Source organism: Rhinatrema bivittatum, chromosome 10 (assembly GCF_901001135.1).
Source record: "Rhinatrema bivittatum chromosome 10, aRhiBiv1.1, whole genome shotgun sequence".
Classification (NCBI taxonomy): domain Eukaryota; kingdom Metazoa; phylum Chordata; class Amphibia; order Gymnophiona; family Rhinatrematidae; genus Rhinatrema; species Rhinatrema bivittatum.
Window position 1 is genome coordinate 107,874,853 of NC_042624.1, and position 14,926 is coordinate 107,889,778.

Consider the following 14,926-nt stretch of genomic DNA (forward strand, 5'->3'; position numbering starts at 1 on the left):
AAGTGTTGCATCTCTGGATTGTTTTACATTTTCCTTTGAACATCCTAATCATAAGCTTATTAATGCAGTGATCTCCTTCCAAAAAGTGCTCTCCCACGGAGGTATCAGTCTGGTCTTCCTTTTGATGATTGATCTTATGTCAGTGTGAATTGATTCTTGTCTTTAATGTCTGGCCTGTCTCACCAGTGTATTAAGTTAATCCAATAAAAAGGTATCCCCTTATATATTTTATTTATTTTTATGTGTTAATCTTTATTTCTGTGCATTGACATAATAAGCATAAACAGAAGCCATGGCAGAAAAAGATCATTTGGCCCATCCAATCTGCCCATCCATCCAATTAATTTAGCATTATAATTCTCATCACTTCCTTACAGATCCCCTGTGTTTATCCCATGCTTTCTTGAATTCAGATACTGTTTTTATCTCCACCACTTCCACTGGGAGACTTTTCCACGCATGCACCAGCCTCTCTGTAAAGAAATATTTCCTAAGATTACTCCTGAGTGTACCCCCTTTCAACCTCATCTAATGACCCCTTGTTCTAGAGCCTCCTTTCCATTCAAAAAGGCTCACTTCCTGTGCATGGAAACCTTTGAATGTCTCTCTCACATCTCCCCATCTTTCCTTTCCCTGTACATTCCCATATCAGTCCAGACTCCTGGGTTTTGCCTCCCTTCCAGCAGATGGAGACAGAAATTTTCACAGCCACCTGCACAAAACTTGGTGCACCACCTGTAGTCCTTCAGTATTTCTCTTTCTCTGTCTCCAGCAGATGGAGGAGGTGCAAAACCTGCACTTCTGAACCTAAAAAAAAATAGATTACAAGATAACTTACTTCATTTGCTTCAAGTGGCGATTCTCTTCCAAGAGGTTGGCAGGGCCTGGTGGAACCATCCCTCCTGGTCTGAAGAGGTGGACAAGCAGGGGTTTGAGACCCTAAATTACTCTCTGGACATTGCTAGAGGTGAAGGCTGGTGGTCCAGTTCCCTCACCTCCAGCAGAACGGGGAGAAGCCTTTGCCATGCTTTCAGATAAGGCTATTCCCTCTGCACCAACTCCATCTTCTCTATATGACAGAGTAGATACAAGTGGTAATAGTGTGACACTATATGTCAAATATTCCTTAGAATTAAGTGTAATACAGATTCTGCAAAAAAACAAACTTTAGTCTGGAATCTTAGTGTTATAGGGAAGTGTATAATACTGGGAGCTTACTACTGGATATCAACTAGAATGGTGGAACAGATTAGGAAATGTTAGATGAGATTAGACAGGCTGCTAAATATGGAAACACAATAATAACGCGAGACTTCAGTTACCCTAACATTGATTGGGTGAATGTCTCCTCTGGGCATGACAAGGAGGCCAAGTTTCTAGACACCATAAATGAATGTTTCATGACGCAACTAGTCCTAGATCTACTTTTTAGATCTAGTTGCCACTGGCATGTAGGGTCTGGTGCAAGTAGTGGAGCCATCTGGCAACAATGATCATATTGCAGTCAAATTTGAGGTAGTCAATGGAAGAAAATTACATAAAATATTGCAATGGTTTATTAGTTTAGAAGAGGAGACTAATATGATAAAACTAGTTAGAAGAAAAAAAAAAAGGAGCAGTTATAAGGGTTAAAAGGTTTTTTTTAAACAGCCTCCATGTCCCATGCAGACTATTTTGGAAGCCCAGGTGTAAAAGGTTAGACATGTATTCCGCAAATTTAAAAAGGTCAAAAGAAGAACAAGCACCTGCCAGCTTGGTTAAATGGTGCTGTGATAGAGGCCATCAAAGACAAAAAGGCATGTTTTAAAAAAAAATAGAAAGTAGGGCCTACTGAGGAAAATAGGAAGCACATAAACACTTAAAAATTAGATGTCAAACACTAATAAGGCAAACCTAGAGAGAATTTCAAGAGAGACTTGACAAAAAGGCAAAAGATAGTATTAAAACCTTTTTGAAGTACATTAGAAACAAAAACCATGCAAGGGAGTCAGTTGGGCAGTTAAATGACCAGAGGGGGAAAAGGGACAATCAGGGAAGATAAGGCAGTAGCAGAAAAACGAAATAAATTCTTTGCTTCAGTCTTTACAGAGAAAGATGATGGGGAGATACCCACGCTCAGAGCAACCGAATCAAATCAGTATAAATCTGGAAGAAGTACCAAAGCAAATTGACAAACTATTGATCCCAGAGTTCAAAAGAAACTCAAATATGAAACTGCAGATCTGCTGCTGGAAATCAGTAACCTGTCCCTCAAATCGGCCTCTCTACCTGGGGACTGAAGGGTACATACCTAACTCCAATTTTTAAAAAGGGCTTCAGGGTTATCCCAAATAACTACAGACTGAATGATCCTGACATCTGTGCCTGGTAAAAAGATGGAAGCTATAATTAAGAAGAAAATTACTGGTTGTATAGATAAGCAGGGCTCAGTGGGGAAGAGCCGGGATGGGTTTAGCAGCAGGAAGCTGAGCCTTACCCACTAGAATAAAGCATGTGAATAGAGAAGAGCCAACTTGGTGGATTCAGGGTCTCAGAAGGCATTTTGATAAAAGTCCATCATGAATTGGTAATTAAAGACATCATTAAGGTAGCGTGAGTTTAATTTTATTCCCTTCATTTCTGTACCGCTATTGGATGTACACAGTGCTGTATAAATACACATGAGAAACCATCCCTCCCATGTAAAGCCTACAATTTATTCAGCACAGACAAACCGGGCAAATAAGAGAACTAGGGGTTAAGGTTTAAATCAGTCTCAAATTCCAACTTGTCTAGCCTTCCCATCATTAAGAATAACAGTAAATTGGGGGTACGGCTTTGCAGTGGTCCTTCTGAGAACTTCATGTCGCAGAGCAGGAATCTAACACAAGCAGCTAAGAGAGAGTAGACTCGCAGAGAGAGAATGTAAAACATGGGGGTGGCCATGGTATTACGTGCACATCTTTTAATTCTCAAAAAAAAAAAACAAAAGTGCAAACAAATTTTATTCGGACAAAAAGGAAAGGTTGGCTAGAGAAAAGACGGCAATAATCAAGCCCTCCCACTATGGTGCAGACACTGCGGTTAATTATTACCCATAGACGGGCCGATGCGCGTGACTGAGCGCCCACTCCCCCAACGTGCACCGACCGACCTCTCCGGGGCGCGAAATGTAATATTTAAATCGGCTGCCGCGGTGAAAAGGAGAGGCGCTAGAGGGAATTGTGCATCCCCGTCGCCTCCCAACGGCGGACACCCAGGAGAGGTGGCTGGCAGCGGGTTAGGAAAATGGACGCGCGTTAATTTGAATGCCCCTTTGCCCAGCCTGACCGTCAGCAACGCTTTGTTTTTCTTTTTTAATCGTTCTCCTTTTGGTTCCTCCGACTTAATATCGCCACGACCTTAAGTCGGAGGAAGTACAGAAAAACAGTATTTTCTGCTTTTCCGTACACTTTTTGGACTGCTCAAAAATTAATGCTTTCTCCAAGCAGGTGTTAATTGCTGAGGGTAAAAATGTGCGCGTGGGGTGCACTTTTTTTTTTTGCATTGGAGGGAAAATACCTAATAGCCTCAGCAACATGAATTTACATGCGCATTAGCATTATCAGCTAGCTCGGATTTTTATTTTTTTCTAATCAAGATGATCCAGTCCAGGTTTTATCCCATTACATACATGGAGATCTTGTCCTGATGTTGATTAAAATAAATAAATAAAAGGTCTCTAAGGCCATTCGTACAGTGGACTAACACTAGAACTGGATCAGCGTGGAAAAGTGGAGGTAGTACTACTGCTTTAAGAGTTAATCTTGGATTTGCTTTATTTAGGATCTTTGCTGTTTGCTCAAATGTTTCATTTGAAGTGTCAGCAAAGATAAAGCATACTCTGATGTCAGCAGCCATTGTTAAATCTATCCTGCCGTTTGGTCAGGAACTTGCTAAATGCATTTTCTCAATTATTTTGTATGTGCATTGAGAAAAATCAGGCATTGTAATTGGATTTTGTCACATGACTGTGCATGGAAATCCTTTGGTGCAGAAGCAACGATAAGGTACTAACTGGTAGCAGAATAGTTAAAGTGACGGTAATAAAAAGGATTCAAATATTTTATTTTAGAAATGGAATACATTTCCTAGCGTGCAGCCAGGTGGACTCAGGACCAATGGGTTTTGCTCCCCTGCCACCAGTTGGAGACGGAGTCAGATTTCAAAGCTGACGTCACCCTAGATATTAATCTGCAGTGACCTCAGCCCTTCAGTATTTCTCCAGCAGATGGTGGATTACCTCTCCCTAAGGGGACTGCTGTACTTTTTGGAAGAGAAATTCTACATTTAAATTGGATAAAAGAAATCGAGCCTGCTCTCCTTTGATATACCTAAAGGTTCCTCCCCGAATTGAGAAATCCTGAGGCGATTTCCGAGATCCCTCAGAGGTGTGCCTTGGTCCGGTAGCTGGCTCCCGGCGTGGACTTTGCTGCTTAAGCAGCTGAAAGGCAGTGGGTGCAGGAAGCCAAGTGCAGTGGTGACAGCCAAAGCCTTCTCCCCCTGCAGCCGGAGACCGCTGAACCCAGTTAAGTAAAAAAAAAAAAAAAAAAAGAAGAAGATTTACCTCCTGATTCAGACACATTTGGAGGGATTTCAGTAAGACTTCCTCGGGTCTCCTTGCTCGGCACGCTGTACCGATGTCATTCTCGAACCCATTGGGATAAGGGGAAGTGGACTTCTGAGCGGGTTGAGCGGCCCCCTGGTGGGCTAAGCCCCATTTTAGGCTTGGTTGGCACAGCACATGAAGGCCGTGGCAGCACCATCTTGCGCACGTTTTGGTGCATGCCATATTGCCCTCCATAGAATGTCGGTAAACACAGTGCGTCAGCTCTGCACAAGCGCTATGCGCATAACATTGCGCGCTTACATACACACTCAATCTACTAAGCGCAGAATACGGGTAAAGCCAGGGGCATGGGCTCTGCTTGCACCTCGCTGCATCTGGCCTCTGTGCCCAAAATCTGTGCGCATAAACTTTTTAAGCGCAAGCCAACAGAGCATACAATTACCGCCAATGGTTCCAGCAGCCAAGAAACATAAGCGCCTTTTATATTAGGGCTTCACAGTCTGACCTGGATTCCAACTTATGTCAGCACTGTGAGGAAGCCCAGGGAGAGATGGCCTCCCCGGACTTTGCTAAGCCCTGCTCCTCCCATTCAAAGGATGGGTCAGCCACAGCATTAACTGGAAGTACCCTGAATCTGAGTACCCTCGGGACTGGGCCATTTACTTATTTATTTATTTTATATACTGCCAATCTGTAGACAATCTTAACAGTGTACAATAAATTAAAATACAATTACAGAAAATAAAATACAGTAAAATAAAGCAATAAAAATGAAATATAATAAAATAAAATAGCACCGGTTTTTAATATCAAATTGTTCTGACCATAAAAGTGATTCAGAACATGCATCTGACTGCTACATAATACTCAACTGTCATAGACTTTTTTAAATAGCCAGGTTTTAAGGTGATTCTTGAAAGTTAAAAAAAAATCTTTTTGAAGCCTTAGTTCACATGGTAACGAGTTCCACAGTTTTGGACCCACAGTGGAAAAATTATTCTGCCCATTACTTCCAATAAATGAGTAGTTCCGATGGTAGGAACTGTAAGTAGTCCTTTCTTTGCTGACCTGAGATTCCTTTCAGGTCATCCATGGGACAGGGAAATTCAGCCGCACCTACCTCATTACCTCCTAGGCTAGGCATGGACCCTGTTGCCTTCTCTTGGGTGGAACTTTTCCAGGGCCTTCATACAGGCGCAGTCTGCTACCTCGCTTGCCCCTGTCCAGACGGGACCTCAGCCGGTAAGCCCTCCCTCTCCCAGTCCTATCAGCAGACCTCGCTCTATGCTTCGCCTCACCAAGGGTATCCCTGGCAGGGACCCGGATGGCACGGACAAAAAGAAGAAGATACAGATTCCTTGGAAGAGGCGGAAATTCCCCCTGGATTAGAACCGTATCAGACCATGTTATGGGTTTTCCATAGAGACAAATTGCTGGCCTTTGTTTCCTAGACCCTGAAAATGCTGGGAGTTCCTGGGGCGGACTCTATGACTGAACCAAAGAAGAATCCCATTCTGATTTCCCTAAGGAAAGCCTCTTCCTACTTTCCAGTACTGGAAGCCATCCAGGAGTTGATTGACCTGGAATGGGATGCCCCAGAAGCAAGTTTTAAAGGGGGACAAGCATTAGAAGCAATATACCCACTGGATCTGGCAGTGAGAGAACGTCTGTAAGCGAAAAACTATCCTAGTAGAGGGAGGAACGGCCTTAAAGGATAAGCACGATAAATGGATGGAGTCCATCCTTAAACAGGCCTTTGACACAGTAGCAATGACCTTACAGATTGCTTCTTGTTGTGCCCTGGTAGCTGACGTGGGCTCGGATCTAGTCCAGAGGCCTCAGTGGTGGCGGCCAGAAGACAGCTATGGCTGCGGAATTGGTCAGCAGATACAACCTCCAAGGCAAATCTTACAAAAATGACCTTTAAAGGATCACTCCTTTTCAGACCAGTAAATGGCCAGTAAATGGGGCATATCTCCTGTTCCCCGGTTACCAGAAGATAAGAGAAAGTGCCTCATCTATGAGGGGTCAATCCAGGGGCTCCCAATGCTTTCACCCCTGCAGAAAACATTTCAGAGGTCTCTGCCCTTTGGGAGATCTCAGTCCTTTTGTAGTCAACAGCCCAAGAGAGGAGCAGGCTCGGGTTCAGGTTCGTCCCGAACCCCCCAATGAAATTTTGCTGACCCACTCTCAGAACGAGGAGATAGGGGGTTGACTATCCCTCTTCTAACAGTGGTGGGTCAAGATCATTTCGGACAAATGGGTACTGGAGGTCATGCGAGAAGGATATGCACTGGAATTTCTCAGCACACCTCCGGACATATTCATGATGTCTCCTTGACACTCCCAGCACAAGAAGCAGGCGTTGGAGACTACTCTTTTAAAGCTCCTCAGGATGAGGGCTATAATCCCAGGGAATCCGGTTCAGCATCAAGCAGGGCAAAGTCTTCCTTCCGACCATATGAATAAAGAAGTTGATGTCCCAAGTGCGTCAGTTGATGAGCATGATACACCCGATGGTGTGGAGCTATCTCCAAGTTCTCTCTGGAGGTGTAGTGTCGTGGGCGAGGGCACACATGCAACCACTTCAACGCTCACTACTGTCCTGTTGGAACCCACAATCTCAAGACTATTCAATTTGCCTCCACTTAACGATGGGGATATGCTCTCGGCTCCAGTGGTGGCTGCAGGAAGCTCATCAGAGCAGGGTTGTACCCCTGTCATCTCCGAACTGGCTGGTCCTCACAACAGACGTGAGCCTCCGGGGCTAGGGAACTCACTATCAGGAACTGACGGCCTAGGGATGTTGGACTGAGGAAGAGACCCTCTGGAACATCAACCGCCTAGAAGCCCGGGCTGTCAGATTGGCGTGTCTACAATTCTGCCACAGACTCCAGGGTCAAGCGGTCCATATAATGTCGGACCACACAACGACGGTAGCCTTCATCAACCACCAGGGTGGAACCAAGAGCCAGCAAGTGTCACAGGAGATAGATCTCCTTATGGAATGGGTGGAAATACGTTACAGTTGATCTCAGCCTCCCACATTGTAGGAAAAACAATGTCAGAGCAGACTTTCTAAGCAGGGAGAGTCTGGATCCAGGAGAGTGGGTGTTGTCGGCCAAAGCCTTTCAGCTGATAGTTAATCGCTGGGGTTCACCGTCCATCGACCTGCGGATGGACGGGAATGTGAAGGTTTCCCGATTCTTCAGTAACAGAAGATATGTGGTCCCTGGGGATAGATGCTCTCATTCAGATCTGGCTGGAAGAAGAGTTGCTATACGCATTCCCTCCGTGGCTCCTGTTGGCCAGGGTCATTCGCAGAATTGAGCACCACAGAAGATTAGTCCTACTAGTAGCGCCAGATTCGACCAGGCATCTGTGGTATACGAACATGCAGAGATTCCTGGTGGAGACCCCTCTCTGCCTCCCACCACACAGGGACCCTGCTACAGCAGGGACTGGTCCTTCACGAGGATCCGACCCAATTCTGTCTTTCGGTCTGGCCCTTGAGAGAGCTCACCTGATATGAAGCAAGGTTATTCTGCAGCAGTAATTGCCACCTTACTTCGTGCACGTATGTCTATCTGGTGAGTATTTGAGGACTAGTGCAAGGAACGCGGTGTCCCCCCTCGGGCGGTCAAAATCCCACTAATTCTGGAATTTTTGCAGGCCAGCTTGAATAAAGGTTTGACCCTTAACTAGCGGCTCTCTCCTGTTTCAGGGGCGAGGTGAAAGGAACCCGCCTGTCTGATCATCCAGATGTGGCCTGTTTTCTGAAAAGGGTGAAGCACCTCCAGCCACCCCTACGGTGGCCGGTTCCCTTGTGGAATCTTAATCTAATATTAGAATTTTTGGCAGGGCCCTCTTCAGCCACTGGGCAGTCTTTCCTTGTGTTTATTAACCTTGAAAATAGTGTTCCTGGGGGCTATATGCTCGGCTCGGCACATCGCATCTCTGAACTACAGGCGTTGTCAGGAACCATTCCTTCAGATGACTGCAGGATCATTATAGCTTCGAACCATTCCATCTTTCTTGCTCAAGTAGTCTCAATTTCATTTGAATCAGTCCATTTTGTTGCCCTCCGTAAATAAGTACAAGGACCTGGAAAAATACCACTTCCTCCGCCTTTTGAATATCAGTGGATTTTTGGTACAGTATCTGGAAGTTTCAAAAATGGTCCAAAGACGGACCCCCTGTTTGTCCTTCACGGTGGAAGGAAGTGGGGTGAACCAGCTTCGCGGGCTACCTTAGCTCGCTGGATTAAGGAGATGGTCACGGGAGCCTACGTGGAGGCAGGAAAGCCATTACTCCTTCAGGTTAAAGCTCATTCCACTAGGGCTCAGGCGGTCTCATGAGCAGAAGCTAGACTGCTGTCTCCCGCCGATATCTGCTTGCACACCTTCTGCAGGTTGTATTGCCTGGACGAATAGGCCTGAGAGAATTCAGCCTTTGCAACGGTGGTGTTAACCAGACCATGGGCAGCCTCACTCCCTGATCAGGAATAGCTTTTGTACATCCCATTGGTCCTGAGTCCATCTGGCTACACACTAGGAAATGGAGTAATTACTTACCTGATAATTTTGTTTTCCTTAGTGTAGACAGATGGACTCAGCATCCCGCTTACAGCTGCCCAAGATTCGCCCGAGGAGTGGATATCGATTCCAAGAGATTACAGGTAAGCAGTCATCAAGTCCCTAGATCAGGGCATCTATATTCTTACTGGGGTTCAGTGTTTGGTTGAGTATAGTTACAGTTATCAGTTTTTAATCATATTTTAAATCGTTTTTTCAATAGTTATGTCCACAGTGGCTTTTGAAGAGAACGTTGAAGATCACTGCAGGGGTGTATCTAGGGTGATGTCAGCTTTGAAATCTGACTCTGTCTCTATCTGCTGGCAGGGGAGCATAACCCACTGGTCCTGAGTCCATCTGTCTACTCTAAGTAAAATGAAATTATCAGGTAAGTGATTTCTCCATTTTATCATAAAATTTTTATAGGTATAAAGTAGAATTGCTTACCTGTTCTCTGAGGTCAGCAGGATATCAGTCCTAACACATGTGTGACATCATCCAAAGGAGCCTGGCACGGAAAACGTATGTCAAAATTTCTAGAACTTTGCGTTTCTCTGAGTATGCTCCAGTATGCCATGCAGGGTCCCTCAGTCTTATAACATCTGCTGGTAGAAGTGCATAACCCACTGGTCATGGATTAACCTGTCTTCATTAGAGAAAAAGAAATTATTGGGCAAGTAGTCATTTCTCATTGTTGGACAGCCGATCTGTGAAAGCCTGGAGCTCCAGGAAGTTGATTTGACAGAGACATTCCTGGGCAGACCAGAGACTTAGGACTGAGCCCATCTTCATGGGCTCCTCAGCTCGGGGTGGCCGCATCCATAGTTAGGACAATTTGAACCAGAGGAATTTGGAACTTGTTCCAGATTGGAAATGTCCCGCCACCAGGATGAGGAGTCCTGGAGGTGTACAGAGTGACTGCAATGTAGTTCCGCAGATCCTGAGTGGTCTGAAGCCACTGAGATCGCAAAGTCCGTAGGGCCCTTTTCATGTGCATGCGTGCCAAGGGAGTAACATGTATTGTGGCGGCCATGTCGCCCAGCTGTCTCAGCATGCGCCATGCTGATAATTTCTGGCTCTGCTGAATCTCCACCACAGTGATCATTAGCCTGTTGCCACAGTGCAATGGGTTTTGGAATATGGCGACTAGAAGCAGTGAACACCATTTTCAGAGCTAGTAGTTTGTTTTTTTATCAGTAGCTTGGCAATATTTCAGGACAGTTAATAAAAAAAAAAAAGAGAGAGAATTGTTCTGAGCATGTGCCAGCCAAGGACATTATATATGGATACAATGTGGGATGGGGCGAGAGACTGCTGACCAGATATGAACCGAGAGAAAAGATTCAGAGTCTCTGGTAATTGTGTATTTGCTTGTTGTTTGTTCCCAAGCATTCTTATAAGCATTTGCTTTTGTGCATATATTATATAGAAAATATAGCTTTTCATAGTTTCTCATAAGTGGCAGTTCACGTTATTTTCTTTGTTTTGTGTGTCCTAGTCTTACCTCATTGTCTCGACATCCTCTTTCGTGTGTGTGACCATTAGCTCTGCACTTTCTCTAAACCTAACCAAAAATCAGCATAAGTATTATTAATGTCATGTTTCAGGTAAAAAGTAATCCCTACAGTTAAATCACTATATAAAGGACCTATCTATAATCTACTTCTTAAAGAGGTTTTACCAAAACTAATCTGGGATTATGCCAGATGTTTTCAGCTTCAACCTTTGCAAAACTTCTTGTACTGCATTTCAAAGCCAAGATTTAACTCTTAATCTGCTAGCTAGCTTTAAGTAAGTGGTGGTCTTATACTTTTAATTGTCATATCTGTGTGACCTTGAAGCTTGCAGACTTCAAGTTAGAGGAAGAGAGGGTTGTGTAGGCTACAAAGTGTTCCAGACTGCTTCTAGCGAAGGGGACCATGGGCTATGTGTGTGTGCTGACCTTATACATAATAATGGAGTCTAACTTGTACTTTTTCTAATATCCTCCTCCTCAATTTCCACCATCTTAACTAACTCATACTAGAAGAGAAAAGGTAGGAGATGGAGGGGAGACTGTGAAGCAAGAAATGAGGGGGACCCCTCGTGGCCACATGGTACATTGCATGCAAGAGTATGCTTAGAGATATGTAGTCAAAGTTCTAGAAACTTTGACATAGGTTTTCCGTAATGGGCTCTGTCGGATGTTGTCACCCATGTGTGAGTACTGCCATCCTGTTTGTCCTCTGAGAATAGCACAATCCAGAGTGAGTTACAACATTTTGATGCTCTACTGGGTGCTGAATGCATTTGGATCTTGCCTCGTCCCGCCTAACACATCCAGAGTGTAAACTGGAATCCATTTTGCACACACATCACATGTATGTTATTGCTTACTTAAAGAAAATGTCCTGGTTAGAGTATTGTAAGGATTTGGTTTCCTCATCTTGCTTCTCGTATGCCTGTGACATAGGTGATGTTTGCCATGCGGGAGTTGACTGGATCCTTGTCGGCTCTCATTGAGATGGTCGTGTACTGCTGCTTTTGTAATGAGCGTTTTTCCATCACTGTGCTCCATTCCATCAAGGTAAGAAAAAGCTGCTCGGAGCAAATGCTGTGCCATAACAGCACTAGACATGCCCTCACTATAATCTGTTTCTGAGTGTTCAACTTAGAAGAAAGCAAGGTTACAGAAACTCTTCAACATTACCTGTACTGAACTGCAGGTTTCTGTAAGCAAGTACTTGCTATAAAGGTTGGCGCTGTCTGCTAGAGAGAATTGTTACTGTAAATTTTGCATAAACTAATAAAAATGGTTCCCTTCATTTTTTTTATTGAGCCATGTCCAGTGCAGTAGTTCAGATGTATAGTAACAGTCATCCTGTATTGATTAAACATTTTATTAAGTAATTGTGAAATATTTAAAGCAGCTGCCCCAGAATTCCCCGCTCCTCTGAAGGCAGTCATGTTAGAATGGCAAATTAGCCACCACTCATGAAACCTGTTCTTGACAGCACCAGTGACATTACCCACATACTGCATGAACTGAAGCGATCCAATACCAGTGCCAGAGAGACGAGGAGTGGTATCAGGGCGAGGCAGATGAAATACTTTCAATGTTGACGATGTCAAATGTAGAATTGGTCCATGCATCTAAAATGTCCACAATATACAGAGTTCAGCTTTCAGTCTGATGGGTACTGATTTAGATCTTCTATCTTAGTCCCTAGTGTGAAGGGGGGATTTTCATATAAGTTCTTTATGATTGAGGTTTTTCGGGTTGATAGTTGAAAGCAGTGTCCATGAAGCTTCTCAGCTTCAGTATGTCTGTTGTGTTTAATGTGCAGAATCAGCTGGAGACGGCTCCACCTCATGAACTGAAGAACATGTTCCAGTTGCTTCACGAGATACTGGTAGGTGAGCTGGAAGCACACTTTGATCATGAAGAATATGCAGAAAGTTGAATTAAACCAAACATGTGGTTGAAAACTGATCCTTCTTTGTCTTCCTGCGCGCTTTGTTACCTTCATGCACTGCTGCATGTTGCATCACGAGCCTCTGTTTTATGCAGTGAAGCCTATCATGTGCCTGTCCTGTTGCTTTTCCAGTGGCATGTGTTTCTTTGTTGGTGCATGGCATGTGTGGAGCAAGTTCTGCTGTAATCCAGGCTGCTACAAAGATGCTGATCCTTCCAGCTAATCCATAGGTGCCCTTAAGGAACTATTGCTTTACATGACATCGCCTACACTGCGATGTACACTGCCTGCACTGCGGATTGTATGTTACTCTTTTATCTCCTGTCCATTGCACAAGCTATTGGATATACAGGATAAGGTTTGAGCAAACTTATGGTTTAAAAGGATCTAACTGATTAACAATTGTGAAAGCCTTAGCTGAAGAGGGGTTTATGGCTTAGTTTCCAATTTTATACTGAGGCTTCAAACAACTGGTGTGATCTCTCTCTTAGGTGCAGGGGGAGGCTGTGTCTGTAAATGGAGGGTCTGATTTAGTCTTATGCACCCTTCCCTACACCCACCAGCCCCCTCTTTCTGTTTTTCTTACATGGGAACTCAGAGAGCAGATATGCTTTTCATTTAGTTGTCATCTTTTTTTTCAATTAAATCCCACTGTACCTTGTTAATTTTAATCCAAGTCTTGTTTGTCATGACTAATTTATAAGCCTTATGGAGCATTTCTTATGTGTCTGTGCAGCACTGCATGCACCTAGTAGCACAATATAAGTGTGTGATGATAGTTGTAGTGTTGCATCGAAGCCCAGAGAGTATAAAGGGAGCATATGCAGAGAAATCTCAGAGCTACAGTAGCAGCAGCTGGAATTCACAGGCCCAAAGTACACGGAGTGTGTGTGAGTTCTCCAGTTAGGACCAAACCCAGAATCTCAATCTATGTAGTGAGTCTGCCATGTACTTTCCAGTGAAGCCACTGCCTTGATCTGAGTTATTCCTCCAGAAAAAGTGAGGAAAAGAGCAGCATTAGTCTGTGAAAGAGAGATATTTCAAGTGATCCATTTACAAATGTGCTCCTGAGAATTTTGATAGTGCGTTACTGCATTCCTGTGGGGAATCTGGCACTAGGACCTCACTGGTGAAATGTGGCAGTGTGTTACTTTCTGCAGGCCACTCTGTTTACAGAGCATTCAGAAAGTATTCTGACCACTTTTTCCACATTTTATTACGTTACAGCCTTATTCAAAAATGGATAATATGCATTTTTCCCTCTTCAAGCTACACAATACCCCATAATGAGAAAGCAAAATCAGGTTTGTAGAAATTTGTGCAAATTAATTTTAAAAAAGCAAACCGAAATATTTCATTTATACACATATTCAGACCCTTTGCTATGTCACTCAGAGTTGAGCTCAGGTGCATCCTATTTCCATTGATCATCCTGGAGATGTTTCTCCAACTTGATTGGAGTCCGCCTGTGGTAAATTCAATTGATTGGACAGGATTTGGAAAGGCCATAGACTCCCACAGTTGACAGTGCATGTCAGAGCAAAATCAAAGCCATGAAGCTGAAGGAATTGTCTGTAGACCTCCAGGAAAGGATTGTGTCGAGGCACAGATCTAGGGAAGGGTACAGAAAAAATGTCTGCAGCATTGAAGGTCCCGAAAGACACAGTGGCCTCCATCATTCTTAAATGGAAGAAGTTCAGAACCACCAGGACTCTTCCTAGAGCTGGCCACCCACCCAAACTGAGCAATCGGGGGGGGGAGAAGGGCCTTGCTCAGGGAGGTGATCAAGAACCCATTAGTCACTCTGACAGAGCGTCAGAGGTCTGCTGTGGAGATGGGAAAACCTTCCAGAAGGACAACCATCTTTGCAGCACTCCACCAATCGGGCCTTTTTGGTAGAGTGGCCAGATGGAAGCCACTCCTCAGTAAAAGGCATATGACAGCCTGCTTAAAAGTTTGCCGAAAGACACTTAAAGGACTCTGAGCATAAGAAACGAGATTCTCTAGTCTGATGAAACCAAGATTGAACTCTTTGGCCAGAATGCCAAGCATCACGTCTTTAGAAAACCAGGCACCGCTCTCACCTAGCAAATATCCCTACGGTGAAGCATGGTGCTGGCAGCATCATGCTGTGGGGATGTTTTTCAGCTGCAGGAACTGAGAGACTAAACTAGCCAAGGTCAAGGGAAAGATGAATGGATTAGAGAGATCCTTGATGAAAACCTGCTCCAGAGCGCTCTGGAACTCAGACTGGGGCGAAAATTCACCTTCCAACAGAACAATGACCCTAAGCACACTGCCAAGACAAC

General features: G+C 44.3%; 1 protein-coding gene across 2 annotated transcripts in view; it reads left to right on the top strand.

Annotated features, from left to right (window-relative positions):
- Positions 1-14,926, top strand: part of USP24 (ubiquitin specific peptidase 24) — a 268,241-nt gene that overhangs the window by 236,024 nt on the left and 17,291 nt on the right. For both annotated transcript variants that reach the window (XM_029618249.1, XM_029618250.1), the window contains exons 60-61: positions 11,615-11,728; positions 12,489-12,554. In XM_029618249.1, coding sequence (XP_029474109.1) covers positions 11,615-11,728; positions 12,489-12,554 — 180 coding nt within the window. The remainder of the gene's footprint in view (positions 1-11,614; positions 11,729-12,488; positions 12,555-14,926) is intronic.